Below are 18,087 nucleotides of genomic sequence, written 5' to 3' on the forward strand. Positions count from 1 at the left end.
ACGAAGGTGCAATGCTTGTGCTCCAACCGGTTGCATAAAGTCAGTGAAGTTTGGCAGAGAAGTCCATACATTTGCAGGACTGTCTTGCCAGGGAAGGCTGCTTCTCATGAGCAAATAATTTTCCAATACAAAGGGATTTAACTTTAAACCAAATCTAATCAGAAACGTCTCCTTAGGGGAAGTTGCAAATTAAAATAGAATTCAATTTAGAATTTAACGTGCACATGCTTTGATGACAGGGAGGAGGATTGCATGGACTGTGGGGCAGTCATGGTTCTGGGCATGAAATTGACTTCCTAATTGCTTTTTGAAGAAATAACTGTATGTGCTTTTCAAAGCAGAATCTTCTTGGGATATTCCCATTCCTTAAAATGGCCTAAATTATGGTTTAAGTTCCCCTCCCCTCCCCTTTTTTTTGTTTGGGGAAGCAGGTCACCTGAAAGAATGGCCTGTCTCTCTTGCCAGCGTCAGCAGGATTAACATCCCATAATCTCAGTGATTGAATTAGAGATTTCATTCCTGTCCTCAGTGCTCAGTTCAAACCAGCAGCTGGGCAGAAACTTAAGGATGATTCTTGAATGGGGAAACAGCAGGAATCAGCTGAACCCTCAAACCCTGCAGCTCCCGCAACAAAATTAAGAAAACAAACAAAAAATTCCAAATTGGCTCCAGTTGTGGTAGGGAACACATTGAAGCGTCCAGACCGCTCGTGACCTCATGAAATTACATAGGGACTTTATTTAGTAATAAGGAAGTGAGCTTTCTATTTGCTGTGTGCATGCCAGTTGTGTATCTTGGCACAACTGACCAGTTGATGGAAGCGTACTTATTAATTAATTAAACTTATATCCCTCCTTTTCTCCCAAAGGAGTCTTGGGGGTGCTTACCTAGGGGGTCCTGCAATGGTAAGAACCAGTGTGCCGGGCGGCCTTAGTTAGGTTTCCAGTGATGCTTCCAAGGATGGCCATCTTTTCCTAAATAGGTAAAGGTAAAGGGACCCCTGACCATTAGGTCCAGTTGTGACCGACTCTGGGGTTGCAGTGCTCATCTCGCTTTATTGGCCGAGGGAGCCGGTACAGCTGCCGGGTCATGTGGCCAGCATGACTAAGCCGCTTCTGGCGAACCAGAGCAGCGCACAGAAACGCCGTTTACTTTCCCGCTGGAGCAGTACCTATTTATCTACTTGTACTTTGATGTGCTTTCAAACTGCTAGGTTGGCAGGAGCAGGGACCAAGCAACGGGAGCTCACCCCATTGCGGGGATTCGAACCGCTGACCTTCTGATCGGCAAGTCCTAGGCTCTGTGGTTTAACCCACAGTGCCACCCGCGTCCCCTTTTCCTAAATAGCCAACAATTAATCACAGCTCCCCAGTGATGGGCTTCATCCATTTCCCTCCCTGCCTCTGATTCTCAGTGCCAGCTCAGATGGACAAAAAGTCGTCCTATGGACAGCAAGGGATGGTTCTGGTCTGCTTGACTCCCGGGCAGTGGACAGAGATGAGGATCACAGGAAGCTGCCACATAGCTTGGCTGTTGTTCCACCTGGCTCAGCCTTGTTCCCTTGGACTGGCAGGGCTCTGCCACATCGCAGGCAGAAAGGGCCTCCCCAGCCCTGCTACCTGGATCTTTTAAATAGGAATATTTACATAAATAAGGGAAGCAATCAGGGATTGAACCATGGACAGTTTGTGCTCTTCCATCGAGCCATGATCCAGGTGTGGCCTAGGCCAGGCAGAGGGGGAAGTTTGAGCAAATTGGCAATGGGGTTGCCATTTCACAAATGACCATAAAACCCCCCAGAAAGGAGTCTTATAGGGTCAGATGCTGAATCTGCCAGTGCTTGCAAGACCAGGTCCCAGTCGCTAGAAGAGCTGCATGTGGCTTGAAGCAAAGGCCTGATTGCACAGCTGCAGCCTGGAGCCTGGAGCCAGAACCAAAGCCACAGTGTCTGCACTTGGCAGCTACCTGCTCAGGGAAAGTTTGCCGCTGTCAGCTCATTGATGTTCGGAGGACTCTTTCAGCCTTGGTTACCTGCTCTCAGCTTGATTCCATGGCTGCAGGAAGGACAGGAACATAGGGTTACAGGAATTCTAAGGTCTTTTATGTATAAAATAAATAACACATACATAAGTACCGGTATATAAACCACGTGTCTGAAATAGTACAGGAGAACAACCCTGAAGCCATTTTCACTCTCCCAAATGGACCTCAAATATTTCTCTGCAAGGAGGAAGGAGAAGGGGAAAGTTTCCCAGTGGTCTTTGGACCGTAGGGGCTTACACCTCCCTGGAAATACAGCCTGGCAAGTATCTGTTAAGCTGAGCACACTATCAATATGCGGAAGAGATTCAGGAACTAAGGATCTACCATCTCCCAAGGAATGGCCAGGTTACCCAGAAAAGGCAATCAGATAAGGCCTTATCAGGTATCCTGGCAGACAGGAGAGAAGCAACACACTCCAATTTCTGTTGGGGACCAGGGGCGTAGGAAGGGGGGGGCAGGCCGCCCAGGGTGCCATCATGGAGGGGGGTGACAAATTATCAAGGAACAATTACTGCCCTATGGCGTTTCCGTGCGCTGCTCTGGTTCGCCAGAAGTGGCTTAGTCCTGCTGGCCACATGACCCGGAAAAACTGCCTTCAAACGCTGGCTCCCTCGGCCTATAGAGTGAGATGAGCGCGCAACCCCAGAATCGACTGGACCAAACGGTCAGGGGTACCTTTACCTTTTTAGGGCAGTTCATAAAAAACTTTTTTTTAAAATGCCTGCTCCAAAGGTCTTATCTTACTACACTAAGGATTATATAGCTATATATGAAATTTCATGCATATCAGTTAATATATTGACCCTCCTCCACGAAAATAGCTGTTTACTTGGCCTTTTTCCTGTGTCATGAAGGCTGAGATTTCAATTCAGTGGCGCACTTACTGTTCCCAACATTAACCCTGCGGAAAGCCATCTAACTAGACTTTAATTTGATGTTGACTTTTTCTAGGAGGTAATTTAATTATTATTTGATTTTATACCAATGTTATGTGTCTGATGTTAGCCGCCCTGAGCCCAAGTTTATTATTATTATTATTCCTTTGTAAGAAAATATGAAATAACGTAAAACCATTTTTGCCGGCAAAAAATAAGAATAAAAAAATCAGTGTGTGTGTGGGGGGGGGGGCGGTGACAAGAAATTTTCTGCACTGAGTACTACCTGACTTTCATACGCCTCTGCAGGGGACCACCCCTTTCTGTGATGTATGTATGATGTTTTGGGGGGTGGTCTTGAGCTTCAGGGTGGGCAATTTCAAAAGTCTATATAAAGGCTTGCACACCAATGGGTTCTCTCTGGGTTCTCCCTTTGTGGGTGAGCAGGGGACCCCGTTGCAAGAGTTTAATAAAGATCAGGCTTTGCTTCTCAATATTCTCTGCTTGGCCTCTGTTATTTTCTTCTACTCATAGAGACCTACATAAGGACTCTATATGGGCTCTTAGATACCCCATAAGGGAAAGGGAGCAGTTTTTTTTCTTACAACAATAGGAAGTTGCCTTATACCAAGCCAGACTATTTGCCCCTGTTGTCTTCTCATGCTGGGAGAGGCTTTCAAGAGCCTCAAGCACAGGCTTTTCAAATTACAGTGGTACCCCGCAAGACGAACGCCTCGCAAGACGGAAAACCCGCTAGACGAAAGGGTTTTCCGTTTTGGAGGCGCTTCGCAAAACGAATTTCCCTATGGGCTTGCTTTGCAAGACGAAAGCCCATAGGGAAATCTCCGGGACAGCGGGGAAGCGCAGCGCGTCTTCCCCACTGTCCTCGGACCTCCTCCGAAGGCTGGCGGTGGGGCGGAGAGACCTCCTCCCGCCGCCAGCCTTCGGAAGCCTGCTCCAAAGCCTGGCGGTGGGGCGGAAAGACCTCCTCCCGCCGCCAGCCTTCGGAAGGATGCTCCGAAGGCTGGCGGCGGGAGGAGGTCTTTCCGCCCCACCGCCAGCCTTCGGAAGCCTGCTCCAAAGCCTGGCGGTGGGGCGGAAAGACCTCCTCCCGCCGCCAGCCTTCGGAAGGATGCTCCGAAGGCTGGCGGCAGGAGGAGGTCTTTCCGCCCCATCGCCAGCCTTCAGAAGGATGTCCTGAAGTCTTGCGGTGGGAGGAGGGTTTTCCTTCCCACCGCCAACATTCAGAATGCTGTTCTGAATGTTGGCGGTGGGGAGGAAAAACCCTCCTCCCACCGCAAGCCCCGGGAACAGAGGAGAAGCGCCGCGCCCCTTCCCCTCTGTTCCCGTACCTGTCCTGAAGGCTTGCGATGGGGAGAAAAGCCCTTCTCCGCACCGCCAGCCTGGCAAGCGGTTTCCCTAGGAACGCATTAATTGATTTTCAATGCATTCCTATGGGAAACCGTGCTTCGCAAGACGAAAAACTCGCAAGAAGAAAAAACTTGCGGAACGAATTAATTTCGTCTTGCGAGGCACCACTGTACTGGTCCTTTGAACTGGAGAGGCTGGGGATTGGACCATCTGCTTCCTTTGCCATTGAGCTACCATTCCTCCGGCGCGGCTGCCCCCTCTCTTTCATTCCTGTGGGCAGGATCCTTCCCAAGGACCTCATTCCCTGTCTGGTGCTTTCACTTGTCCCACTAGACGGAGAGCCACTTGTCCTCTTTCGGAGCCCAGCCTCTGGCACAGAGCTGGAAAAGAGAATGTCTCTAGAGGATTCTGTGCTTTGTTTCTGTTTGTGAGGTTGAACCTGAAAAGGTCAGTTGCCCATGAAAGCCTCTCACTGCGGCCCTTGAACTGCTGAGCCTCTCAGCCTTCTGCAAGGATTCATCACGGACATCACATTTTCTTCAGTAACAGCCACATTCTAATTTATGTCATAATATCCGATTTGTCACGCTCGTTCACGGCCAGCTGCCGAAGGCCTCATACATGATGTGAACCAAATCCGTTTCCCATAGTAAAGCAAAATTTCTGCCAGAGGAAGTACTGAATGAAAAAATCCAGAAATTTGATGAGTGTATTATCTAGGAAGGATATTTTTGGTGCTTGAGCAAAATAAGATACTGGGAAAGGTAGATTCCCCAAAGTTATCTATTTTCTTTTGCACCTGGCTATTTTTAATTTTGAAATGGAAATTAGGGGGAGGAGGAAACAGAGAATTTTCAGAGCGGGGTTTGTTCATACAGCGTTTGCAGTCCTGGCCAATGCAGCCCAACACAAGGCGAGAGAGAGGAAGTTCCGCTAGGAGTAGAAGTTAGATCACATCAAGCTAAGTATCAGTGGCTGGTCTGTAGCTGCCAATACAAGATAAAAACACAAATGAATAGTTAAAAACAGCAAAACAATAACCCCCCGAAACACATTTAAAAGGCTATAGAATATTAACCAGCCCAAAGTGTGGTTGAAGAGGAAAGTTTTCTCCTGGCACCTAAAATATATGTAACAACCCCTGCGGAGAGAGCATCCCACAAATGGGGAGCCACTGCAGAAAAGGCCCTGTCCTCATGTTGCCACCCTACGGACATCTTGTGGAGGAGGCACACGAAGAAGGGCCTCAGAGGATGATTTCGGAGTCCAGGTTGGTGCATATGGAAAGAGGCAGTCCTTGAACTATTGTGCTCCTGAGCCATTAAAGGCTTTGTAGATCAAAACCAGCACTTGGAATTGGGCGTCCAGTGCAGTCGAACCAGGATCGGTGTGAGATGCTCAAACCATCTTTCCCCGATGAGCAACCTGTCTGCCAAATTCTGCAGCAGCTGAAGTTTCCAAACCATCTTCAGGAGCAGCCTTTTCTGATTAAAAATAAAGGTAAAGGTAAAGGGACCCCTGACTGTTAGGTCCAGTTGCGGACGACTCTGGGGCTGTGCGCTCATCTCACTTTACTGGCCGAGGGAGCCGGCATTTGTCCGCAGACAGTTTTTCCGGGTCATGTGGCCAGCATGACTAAGCCGCTTCTGGCGAAACAGAGCAGCGCACGGAAACGCCGTTTACCTTCCCGCTGGAGCGGTACCTGTTTCTCTATTTGCACTTTGACGTGCTTTCAAACTGCTAAAGTGGGCATACAAACTTTCAGATTGTACCGTCCTGTATTCCTGACTTTAAATCTGGTAATGGCTTAACCTGCAAACCCAGTGGGAGATAATGGAATCATTCTAAACTTTCTGAAAACTCCCAGGATTGTGCAAATTGTATGTGGCTGGCAAAAGCACCGCAGAAGATGGATTTCTGTTCATGAAACTCAGTTTGCAAATGGGACACATCAGGTTATATGATTCATTAAACCAGTTAGCTGTAGGAAAGAAAGAAAACGGCTCTTTCTTGTGTTGCAGCTCCCACTTGAGAAGCAAAGCGTATTCGTCCACTGGGCTCTGTGCAGCCTCCAGGGAATCAGGGATGCTTCTCTGCCGCCTGTGTGTCAAAAGGATGTTACATAGAGGAGGGAGAAAGGTTGTTTTCTGCTGCTCCAGAGAAGCGGACATGGAGCAATGGATCCAAACTACAAGAAAGAAGATTCCACCTAAACATTAGGAAGAACTTCCTGACAGTAAGAGCTGTTCGACAGTGGAATTTGCTGCCCAGGAGTGTGGCGGAGTCTCCTACTTTGGAGGTCTTTAAGCAGAGGCTTGACAACCATATGTCAGGAGTGCTCTGATGGTGTTTCCTGCTTGGCAGGGGGTTGGACTCGATGGCCCTTGTGGTCTCTTCCAACTCTAGGATTCTGTGATTCTACATCCTTAGACTGTTCAGCAAGAATTGCCTTGGGTGTGAGGAGTGAGGATTGGGGAGCGGCAAGGAATCTCATCTCTCAAATGAACTTGCTGTCTACAGTGCGGTTTCTTTGTTAAATGAACTTGATTTTATCTTCTTCTGACCCTCTAAATAATCTTTAAATACCCAGAATGCTACTGTTATGAACGGGATCCATTCTGGAGGCCCGTTCGCAACATGAAAAGAGCGCAGCCTGCAGCGGCGTGTCTGCGCATGCGCAGGTTGCGATTTGGCGCTTCTGCGCATGCGCGTGACGTTATTTTGCACTTCTGCGCAAGTGGCGAAACCCAGAAACAACACTTTCCAGTACTTCCGGGTCACCACGGGACGTAACCTGAAAGAACGTAACATGAAGCAAACGTAACATGAGGCATGACTGTGTTGGAGAGGTCTCTCTTCAGCTATCATGTAGCAATGTGTTTTGGAAGAGGAGTTTGTGGGAAGCTGGGATCCACAGTAGTTGAGCTATGATTCATGATGGAAGTGCAGAATGCCGTCCTGAACCTTTGCTCTGTCATTTTGACTTTGTGTCCAAAGGAGAGATAGTTGGTGTTCAGGGATTTGCCACCCAAAGGCATGATGGCATAAATGGAAGGAGCGACTGTTCTGGCACAACCCCAGGCTCAGCGGCCTGGCAGGTGGCACTCGCATGCTCTTATCTCCCTTCAGGTTCCTTTCTAGTGAAGGGAAGCTGACGCTTTTTTGGAAACAAATCTGTTTCCTGTTCGTCTGGTGCAGTTGTGCTTTAAGAAAGTTCATTTGAAACTTCAGCCTGAGTGGATGGCAGGAAAGCAAAATCTCTGCCAACAGAGCAGGAGAACACAAGTGGTTTATGACCGGTTTTTACATGGATTCTGTGGCACTTCCTTCCTTCCTTCCCAGTCAAGGAACGTCACACTGCAGGCTTGAGAAGAGAGCAAGAACATACAGGAAATGCACAGGAACGCTTTCCAGTATTACCAGGGACAGGACTTCCCTGTGGCCAGAACAGTGGGCCTGCTCAGGACGGGGTTGGAAAAACGATTCAGAACGATGGCTTTTGGGAGAAGAGTTCAGGAGAACAGCTTGTTCAAGGGTGGCATGTCGCTGACTTCTCCCTGCTTTAGGCCTTGTTTTCTCTTCTTCAGACACACAGTACTTAAATGCAGCTGAAGTAGAATTCATTTTGCATTATGGTGAATGAATAGCAAACCATGCCCTGGATTTATATAATCTTTTTGCCATCTGGCCATTCTTTCTCTCTTGCTACGCTGACTGCTCCATCTCCCCCCCCCCCAATATCCAGTTCTAAAGGCGAAGTTGAGCTTTTTGCCCCAATATCTCCAGCTGACTTTGCTTCCTGCTGTTAGGAATCACCCTTGCGCTGAGGGATTGCTTTATTCTGAAGCCTTTGGAGATTAACAAGAATATACAAAAAAGAGGGAGTGGAGCTAATTGTGTCTTCTGAACAGGCCTTTGGGCTTTGTGGCTGAGAGATCACAGAGCCAAGTAACCCCTCTGCCACTCTGCCTTATTTATCCAAAGAGGAGGGACCTGCTGCTTTGGCGTGTTTTTGAGTTGGTTGTTTCTTGCTTTTTAGTACTTGAGTTTTTCTTTGAATTAGAAAGGTGGGATAGAAATCCCTTATGGCTGAATTAAATCATGGCCAAGTCACTTGCAGTAGCAAGCATCTGTTATCATCTGTAAAAATTACCAACCAGTACACATTTTTGCCACTATACCTGCCTGCACACACAGACAGACTTAATTATATTATCTATGTTATTTTACCCAGGCAATTGCCTTTTCACCCCACCTCTTCCAAGGAGCTCAGGGTTCCCCCTCTCCCATTTTGACCTCATAACCCTGTAAGGTCTGGAGCAGGCATAGGCAAACTCGGCCCTCCAGATGTTTTGGGACTACAACTCCCATCATCCCTAGCTAACAGGACTAGTGGTCAGGGATGATAGGAATTGTAGTCCCAAAACATCTGGAGGGCCGAGTTTGTCTATGCCTGGTCTGGAGTGAGTGGCTCAAGGTGGGATCGACTTGATTTAGAGTTATATTGTTGTCATTGTTATTCATATTTTATATCCTGCCTTTCTGTAATGCAAGTATATGCAAGGCACAAAAATGCAGATAAAATATTAATAATCTGAAATGATAATTGAAAGCTGTATTTGGACCACATTTTTAAAGAGGACTATCTTTAAAAAAGCCCACTGAAACAAAACTGTTTTCAGAGCCTGCATAAAAGCGAGCAATGAAGGGGCCAGAAGTACCTCTTGGGATGGTTGCTCCGTATTCTGGGTGCCACAACGCACAAGGCCCTGCTGCCTGCTTATACCTGCCCTCTTCCACTGGCAGGGAGATGGAGAGTCCTTGGGCAGGCGTGTTATGGGAGAAGGCCACCCCCAAAGAGGGCGCATTGGTTGTCTGGTTGGGGTGTTTGCCTTCCCTGTTTTCCCAAAGGCTTCCCCATCTAATCGCCTGAAGGCCTTTTGCTCACCACTGGCGGCCAGGCAGGTGGCTCCTTGACACTTGTCTGAGGCAAGTGTGTTAACTTCCTGGAAGAGGTCCTGATCCTTTCTCTTTCCCGGTCCTCTTGCTCACCTGCTGCTGTCTCTGCTGGGCTCCCGATCCTTTTTCTTCAAGGGGGAAGCAGTGTGGGCTGATTCCAGGCATGCACACACGCAATCTTAATTCAGCATTTGGGATAAATATTTACTTCTTTGAAAACTGAGCCATAGTGTTGGGTCATTAAATAGGAAGGGCGAGGGAAGGCCATAGCTTAGGGATGCCTCGCAGGACCCTGCGTTGGTCCATGTGGAGAATCTCTTTGGATTTCTCCCCAGGCTTGCTTTCGCCATCCTCAGGTGTGTAGTTCCAGACCTTCCTTTCTTGACAGATAAGAGTTACTAAAAAAGTAAAAATTTGCAAGAGCTGTGCTCTTTCTTGTTTCTTTTGCTTCTTCATTCCTATGCCCTCTTCTGGAACTGTGTGTGTGATACTGCTGCTTCAGGATCAGCAGCACATCTGTATCAGGAACCTATCCAGATGTTCCTCGTGGCTCTGCAAAGCTCAGTATCTAGGCCACAGCTTGTGTTCTCGCTTTCCATCTTTTCTGCACCGCCCCCCCTCCAGCTGACCTGAGCATCCGCAGCAACATGGGAGATTATCACCCGGTGCAGTTCTCTCCTATCAGAGGGCTCTGCTGCTTTCTATGGGCTGCCAGGTTTGCTGACAGCGTGTTCCTCTGTCTGAAACGAGATCAGATGTGGCAGAGCTAATTGCCTCCAGTCTGCTGAGTTTTGAAGCACAGGAGTTGGGGGGGGGCAGCTTCCGGGTGTCAGGCAGGACAGTTAAGAGTGGCTGTTTGTTTCCTCCCCGCCCCCAGGGGTTTGCTCTTAATTGGACAGTATGGTACCTGCTCATAGTTTTGGCAGAGAGAAACCAGAGGCTGGATAGTTGCTGTGTGGATTCAAAGGAAGAGTGTGTTTAATGGAAGAGCTTTAGCGTAAAAGCGTGCTGGAAGTTGCAGTTGGAGCTGTCATGAATCACACACACACACACACACACACACGTTGTCCCGATGCCTCTATACTGTGAGAGGGGATAGTTCATGCAGCGAGCAAGCTGTCACTTGCTGGTAATTGGGCAACTGGTGGCTTAATTGAAGACAGACAGAGCTCCTTACTCAGGCAGGTGAAAGGGAAAAAAGGAAGAAGAGAGGAAAGTGAATGGGGCTTACAGGCTCCTTGCTTCCCTTCAGGGCTCCCTTACCTGCTAAGCCCACGCTAAGCACAGCGAGGGTGATTCTGGACAGATCAGGGCTTTCTGCTACTTGCTCTGACTGGGCCTCGACTGGAAAGGGCTGGGGTCACCCAGAGTTGGCTCAGTTGGGCAAATGCCAGGCCCCAGATGTCTATGAGGGCTCAAGGGACCAATATTTTGGCTTTGTGCTGGGCTTCCTGGAAGGGCAGGGCCAGAACTGAGCAAGCAAGCCACAGCTCTCCTTGCTGTCTTCTTTAAAGTGGAGGGGGCAGCCTGCGTAAACCTGCCCATACAAGTCTTAACCAGGGTGGTATGGGGAATCGTGGAGTTGTAAAGTTGGAAGGGTCCCAAAGGGTCATCCAGTCCAACCCCCTGCAATGCAGGAATCCCAGTTGAAAGGTCATAGCTCCTTGCTGGAGCCTGGCCTGCAGAAAGGTCCTGCATTCAATCCCCATCATCTCCAAGCAGGGTGGGGAAAATGCTTCTCTGGAGGGAGGAGAGCCTTGCCAAACTGGGCCCTCCAGATGTTTAGGACTGTGACTCTCCTCACCCCCTGCCAGCATATCCTCTTGAAGTCCAGAACATCTGGAGGGCACCCTGTTGGGGAAGGCTAGCTTAGGGCAACTTCCTGTGTTGCTAACCAGCCAGGTGGGGCTGCCTATTGGCTGCGTGCTTGTTCTTCCTCCTTGTAAAGGGTGAACTAGGAGACACACACACACACACACACACACACACACACACACACAGAGTTTGTGCCCAGAGTCCTCCTGGCACTGCTGTTCCAAGTCTGCAGTGGTTGCTGCAGGCTCAGCTGCAGGTGGAACTTGGCCTGTCCAGCCGTGCTGAGTTGTCCTGGACCTGGATAAGTGGTTTCTTGTTCCCCGTGATACCGCAGTTCCAAGCTCCTCATGAGCACAGCCGTCATCCAGAGCTCCTGGCTTCGGGGGACAAGAGCCAATTCGTGCTGGCCGTGCAATACTCCTTGGGCAACAACATGCTTTGTTCTCCATTTCAGCATTTCTTAAATATTCCCCCATTTTTCTGAAGGAAAGTGGGGCAAAGCATTGGAGTGGCCTCTTATGCAGGTTCCTTTGTTGTGAAAAATGAAACTAGCTTGAAGGCTTCTTTCTCCCTTATCTGCAGCCAAAATATTTAACAACCTGAGAGTTAAAATGCTTGAGGTTGGAATAATCAACTGACACCCTCTTTTTTCTTTTACAGTAAAGAAAGCGAAGCTCCAGGGGCCACCAGGTGAGCGCAGATTTTCTTCTGCCCAACAAGTCTGCCTGCTGACATCCGTGTTCTTGCTATTGCCTCTTGGCTGGCTCTCTGCTCTGGTGCATGGCAGGAATTTTCTATCTTCCGAGTGTCTGGCCTGCTTCTTCCCTGTTTATGCAGTTCCTTCTAAAATCCAAAATAGTTGGACAAAATAACAATAATAAATTTATTAGATTTATATACCGCCTTCATCCGAAGAGCTCAGGGCAGTTCACAAGTTAAAATTAAGCCGTGCCCAGTTATTGGTCTGACCTTGGCCACTGAAAAGTCTTGAGAGTTTCTGAAGCGGCTTCAGCAAAGCTCCAAGATATAAGGAAGTTCCAGGAGTGTAAGGCAACCACACTTGGGAGCCTTGGAGTATTAAACTGAGGCAGCTCCATTTTGCTATCAGCAATGAAAGCAGCTTGATTTCTTACAATTCAATGGAAATTGAGCTTCATCGTTCTTCCAAGCAATGAGCGGCTTCCACACTTGACTCCTCGCAGTTCTTAACTCATAGCTAGTGTTTCTTGTTGTGTGAAGCCTTTCCCAGTCATTGGGGCCAGATCATGAAGGCCAAGGAGGTGGCAGTGGAAACTTCTATTCTGCCCCTGCTCTCCTGTCATCTCCTTGCTCTGCTGAAGTGCAGCTGGTGGGAGTCGTTTTCTTTCCACCAAATACCATGTGTTGGCAAGGAGGAGTTTGAGATATTTACCCTCAGGTGAAACAACTCTGCTTTCTCTCTAGATAAATTCAATACGTATGTGACCCTGAAGGTGCAAAATGTGAAGAGCACCACTGTTGCCGTTCGAGGGGACCAGCCATGCTGGGAACAAGACTTCCTCTTGTAAGTGAATGCTGTGGGTCGAGATCACACCTGAAATGGGAGCGCCGTGTTGCTAAGTGTTAATTTTGTCCCTCAGCTATCTGGGGGCAAGGAAGTTCCACCAATTGAGTTACGGGAAAGCGAGTATTTATGTTAAATTCCATACAGGGAGGATAAGATGGGAGAAATTGGGAAATTAGGCACTTTAAACATGTTTTTTATCTTGGGAAAGAGACAAGAGAGGAAACACCATATTGTATTGAAAAAGTAATGCTATGGGGGTGTTTCAAAGCGAAAGATTGGATATGATTGTATTTATGGTATATGGTGTCCCTTTCCTTTCAAGAGCATTATAAGTATTGTATTTCTTTTGAATGTTAATATTGTTGGTACTCTGAAAACTTTTGCTTTCCTTTGAGATTTAAATGCATATTAAATTGTTGATATTAGTAATTTATAATTAAAAAAGACAAAAACACTGAAAGCAGAAGCATTTGCCTTTCTCTGCCTGTTTATTGGGAAGTTGCAAAGGTGTTGCTTGAAAACACATGTTGCATTTTGTAATACCTTGCCTGGGACTCTCCACACGGACATCATCCCCCTTCCCAACAGCACATGCTCTTACGGAAGTATCCAGTGAAACAGATCTGCTAGCGTAGGGCATTTGGGCTGTGCAACAGAACTGCCCCTCCTTCCCTCGCCTCCCCCCCCCATAAACCTATTCTGGAGCAGATTGGGGGGGTGTGGGGTGTAGAGCGATGAGAGGAGGTAGAAGTTGCATTGAGCAAGCAGAAATTCTTGCAGCAGCGGATCTGCTTCTTTGGATCCTGCCCTTGGTCTTCTTAAAGGGGTGGTGATTCCTTGCAAATGTGCAAGCTTAGGTACAAAATAAGGGGCAGGGATGATCACAGGGGGAGTAAGGACTGTGAACTTGGGCTTTAAAAGAAGTGGAGCAATCTACTGTGGCTCAGGCTGCCATGTCGTAGAGTCCTTTGCCAGAGGAAACTTTAAATTGTGCGTTGAGATTTGGCTGGAGGAGCATCTTGCGGTCAAGCCCAGCAGGCTTTGACTTGTGGTCCTGAATAGACCTCTAGTGGCCGAAGTGCATCTCTGCAGTTGTCTGTGCTGAGGCTGGCAGCCAGGGAGGGGCTGGTCATCCTCCTCCTGTCTGGGGGATCCCAGGAGATCCTCCTCTTGGTCTGGCTTGACCTGCAGCTGAAAGACGGTTGCGATTCAGATCAAAACAGGGACAAGGCAGTCAGGTGGGAAGCAATCAGAATGGACATTGTAAAAAAGGCGAAGGTGTGGGTCCAGTTTCCCCCCAGCTGCTTATGTGTTGTGTCTCTTTTCCTCCTTTGCAGCGAGATCAGCCGCCTGGACCTGGGCTTGATTGTGGAAGTATGGAACAAAGGGCTGATCTGGGACACAATGGTTGGGACAGCGTGGATTGAGCTGAAGGCCATCCGGCAGTCGGATGAGGTCAGTAGACCTTCAGAGCCGAGAGAGATGCTCTTCAGCCCCCTGGGACTTCTGGGGTGTTTGGGGTGGCGGTGAAGAAATGGCGAAGAGCTTTCCTTGTGCCATTTGGTTGCGTCTGTCTAGTATCCAGCATGATGTTGGATCACAGTTGCCATCATCCCTGAGTGGCTGGGCTGATGGGATCTGCAGTCCGACAACATGTGGAGTCTTTCAGGCCCCTCTCTACTTCCTCATCTGTACTGAAGTAAAGGCTGGCATGGACTGCTCCTGTGACCCAGCCAGGAGATGGAAATGTTGCATACTTCTTCCATGCAGCATTCTTGCATGACCCAGAAATTATGGAATCCTTTTCTAAAGCTCCCATCACCTCTTGACTTCAGTCACAACTGATCCAGGCACAATGACCGTTTAAGGCAGGCAAGGAAAAGTAATCTTACACCACACTCTGAACTGTCTTCTAAGGCGATAAGTGGAAACGCTGCTGTTCATTTTTTTTTTTTTAAATAAAGGCCCGTGAATTAAAGCAGACCTCTTGCTTCTTCTTCTCAGAGCCCATTTAGGCCAAGAGGGTTTCTGTCGACTGCAGAGGATGGCTTGTCTCAAGCTCTGAGTCCACAGGTGAAAGCCGTTCTGTAATTCTGCCACAGCAAATGAGCAGGATTTTGTTCAGCGGCACACGGCTTGTTCTCTACAGTATACATATTTTGTTTTTAATTGATGATTTACTGCTTTGGGGGTGTTTGGACTTCCAAAAAGCGGCAGTAAATAAATTGTAGCAGCAACAGCACTCTGGTGGTCTCTGACGTATTCTGTAGAAGCTTGAATTCCTCCAAAAGTTCAGACCATTTCCTGATGTGGTTTGGAGTTGCCATATCAATTCCTTCTTGCAGGGGTCGGGGGACCTAGTCAGACGGTTTTGCAAATTGATTTGATGTATTTTTAAAGTTTTTAATTTTAGATTTATTTTTTGTATGTGGCCACAGTTTTTTGTGATGTGTGTTTTATAAATTATCTAAATGCATGTTGTTGTGCCTTTCAGCACTTTGGGGGCAGCTTCATATGGGGCGATAAAATAACAGACGTGAGAAAAGTGGGAAGATGGATGGGGAGATATTTCTGGTGAAGTTGCTGATGCCCTTTCTCTTTCCAGGAGGGCCCTGGGGAGTGGTCTACCCTGGAAGCCGAGGTCTTGATGAAGGGCCATGAGGTCTGCGGCACCAAAAACCCAACACCTCACCAGATTTTGTTGGATACAAGATTTGAGTTGCCTTTCGGTGAGTGCAAATGACTTTCTGCCGTCCCCCATCACCCTCTGTGAAGCTCAAAGACTCCTCTTCCCTCTTGCTGCCCTGATGCGGGTCCACCGTGAGGGTCTTTTCTTAGTGGTGGTTCCCTTTCAGGAGTTCGTTCCAATTAAATCAGGCTTACGTTGCTGTATATGGGAGGACATTTTTGGAGCCCTGAGGTTTTCTTGCAACACAGCATTTTCTATAAGTGGGGGGGGGGGAGTGGAGTGGTTATTTCACATTGCCTAGCAACCAGTAATCTTTATTCAGAGTCATCAGACTGCTGAATGCAACTAATAGAAGGAAACATGAAGGTCCTTTAGTCCAGCCCCTATTATACACTGTCTGAATCTCTTCGTAAAGTATGATTGGTAATTCTGAACGGAGGATTTTGCAAATAATGCAAGTAACAGTAGTGTCCTTTCTGAGGAGGGCCAGTCCACTCTCTTCCTATTTGGGGGTTTGTCTGTGTCTGTGGAGGAGGGATGGGGCCTTTCAGGCAAACGTTGAGAGGGAGAGAGGGCACAAATTTGGCTTGTGTTTCTTCTGGGCAGGAGTCCTCTCTGCGGCCATTGTAACCCCCCCCCCCAAACCCACTTCAGGGCCCAAACTGCAGGCCAAGAAATGCACCTTCCAAAGCAGCCTCACTGAGGCTGCCACCTGGGATGCCCCTTTTACTGGACTATTTCTTTGTTCAGTGTAACGGCTGTTGCCACACAGGCTTTAGCTGGCAGAGTTTGGCTCAAAAATGATTCCTTTAGTGGGACATTCCTCGCCCTCTTAGCTGTTCAGAATGGTTCACAAGTTGTAAATAGTCTGAATTGTGTGCCTCCCCCTCCAGGAAAGGTTTCTGCTGTTGCAGGGGAGCCATATCTTCCAAGAACATGCAATGATGCTTTTCAGATACTATTTTAATTTCATGCTTAAAGAAATACAAGAAGGCAACTTCTGCTTAAGGAGTTTGAGAACCAGTGAATGCCGTGATGGGCTCTCCGGGACAAAAAGTAGGACCCTTTCCAGCCTCAGCACCCCAGGGCCATGTGCCTTTCATGGTTCCTTGCAGGTGCAGGAATGATGTGCTCTCAGGATAAAGATTGCATCAGTATCGAAGGCGCTTTAGCGTTGTGGGTCCCACCTTGGTCACTGTCCTTCCTTTTAACTTTGAGTATGAGATCACTTCTCTCTCTACAGCAATATCCCACCATTCCCCCCCCCCCAAGGGGGGAAAGAGATATATTTAGAAATCTTGTGTTTCATTTCCCAGGTGAAAGCGCTCCTCTCCTATGTGATAAAATGGACTTGGAAGAAGTGGTATACCTGTGTGTTTGGTTCAGCATGTTTATATTCATGGAGCGAGCTTTGGGTTCAGATGGCTTAAAAAGCTCTCCCACAAGCCATTTCCAAAGCTGCTCAAGGCTTTCTTTGATGACAGAGAGAATATAATGACCTGGTGTGGAGCTGTTGCATGTTTGTGGTGGTGTTTGCGAAACGAATTGTCTTATCTCGGATAAGATGCCCAGAAGCATGCTATGGGAATGGCTCCCAGAAGCCAGGCTGTGACAGGCCCTTGGCAGTCCCCTGCCGCTCTGCCTGGCCAGTTCAAGACAGGGACACGTCTGAGGACGAGGTTTCCATCCCTTTTTGGAAGCAGGGTTCTTGCCTGTGTCATTGGGCGTGTCAGTAGTTAGCTCTGTTCTGGCTGGGGCTGGTGGGAGTTGTAGTCTGACGGATCTGGAGGCCTCCATGTTGGGGATGACTGAGTTAGAGGCGCCTTGGTTAATGGGGACGGGGTGACGTTTTGGAGCTCTGTGCAGTCCCAAACCTCCCTGTGGTACCTGCAAAGTGCAAGAGGTCTCTCCTGGCCCAGCACTCCGCTTCCAACTTAACCTGCCAGAGTTTTCTGGGAGATTTTCCAGGCACGCATGGTTCCATCACCTGCTCAAGGCACAGGCATGCTTCCCCTTGGGCCATGGATTTTGTGTTCTCCTCTTTTCATCTCCAGCCTCCCTGCCTTTCCTTTCCCCCCTTAATCAGAGTTCCAAACATTCTGGAATTGGGAAAGCCAGCAAGAGACTTAACTTTTATGTTGCTGGATTTGTGATGTTTTCCGGGGTTTCCATTCAGAGAGATCTCTGGGCCACAGCTGTTTTTCTGCCTTGCCTCTGCAGTCAGTTGTGCTTTGCCGCCTCCTGTTTCTCAGTCTGATCTGAAAAGTGGGGAAAGTATGAAACATTAATTGAACCTAATTAGCGCTTGTTGACACCGTGCCTGCTGTTGCTGCCACCCTCATTGTTCTGACCCCTGGCCCTCTACCCTTGGCCAGGAAGTCATGCTCCTCCTTCCCCTTGGCTCTTGGCAGTGTGCGCCTGCCTCACCTGCTGACACAGTTTCGTTTCTGTAATCTGACTGTGCAGCTCGCAAGGGTCTGTCCACCATTCCTTCTGTTCTCAACGAGCCCAAGAAAGCCGTGTTGTTTTTACAGCTGTGTGTGTGGTTTTTGTTTCTATTCTGAATTGAACCAGCATCCCTGGTCATGTGCTGTTCTGCCTAAGCATGCTCTGAATTTAAAAGTACATGCCTGGCCCTATGGATGTTCTGGGACGCCCGATGCTGTGGCATGGTTGAGGCTGGGCAGCTGTGGAATTGGGTGGGAAGCTTCTGGGGCCCCCATGTCGGAGCAGAATATGCATATAATAAAATATATTTTGGGGAACAGGGATGGGAGCAGGCGCCTGCT

The 18,087-nt window shown here is 48.3% G+C and overlaps 2 protein-coding genes across 2 annotated transcripts in view; one reads left to right on the forward strand and one right to left on the reverse strand.

Moving 5' to 3' along the window:
* Positions 1-11,789, reverse strand: part of PIGO (phosphatidylinositol glycan anchor biosynthesis class O) — a 125,719-nt gene extending 113,930 nt beyond the window's left edge. The window contains exon 1 of the mRNA XM_083465785.1: positions 11,781-11,789. The gene's annotated coding sequence lies outside the window, so the exon portion shown is untranslated. The remainder of the gene's footprint in view (positions 1-11,780) is intronic.
* The window catches only part of UNC13B (unc-13 homolog B), a 127,967-nt gene that overhangs the window by 12,461 nt on the left and 97,419 nt on the right, over positions 1-18,087 (forward strand). The window contains exons 2-5 of the mRNA XM_083464360.1: positions 11,724-11,753; positions 12,507-12,606; positions 13,947-14,064; positions 15,215-15,338. Coding sequence (XP_083320486.1) covers positions 11,724-11,753; positions 12,507-12,606; positions 13,947-14,064; positions 15,215-15,338 — 372 coding nt within the window. The remainder of the gene's footprint in view (positions 1-11,723; positions 11,754-12,506; positions 12,607-13,946; positions 14,065-15,214; positions 15,339-18,087) is intronic.

Source organism: Podarcis liolepis (assembly GCF_965112155.1).
Source record: "Podarcis liolepis genome assembly, chromosome: 11".
Taxonomy (NCBI): domain Eukaryota; kingdom Metazoa; phylum Chordata; class Lepidosauria; order Squamata; family Lacertidae; genus Podarcis; species Podarcis liolepis.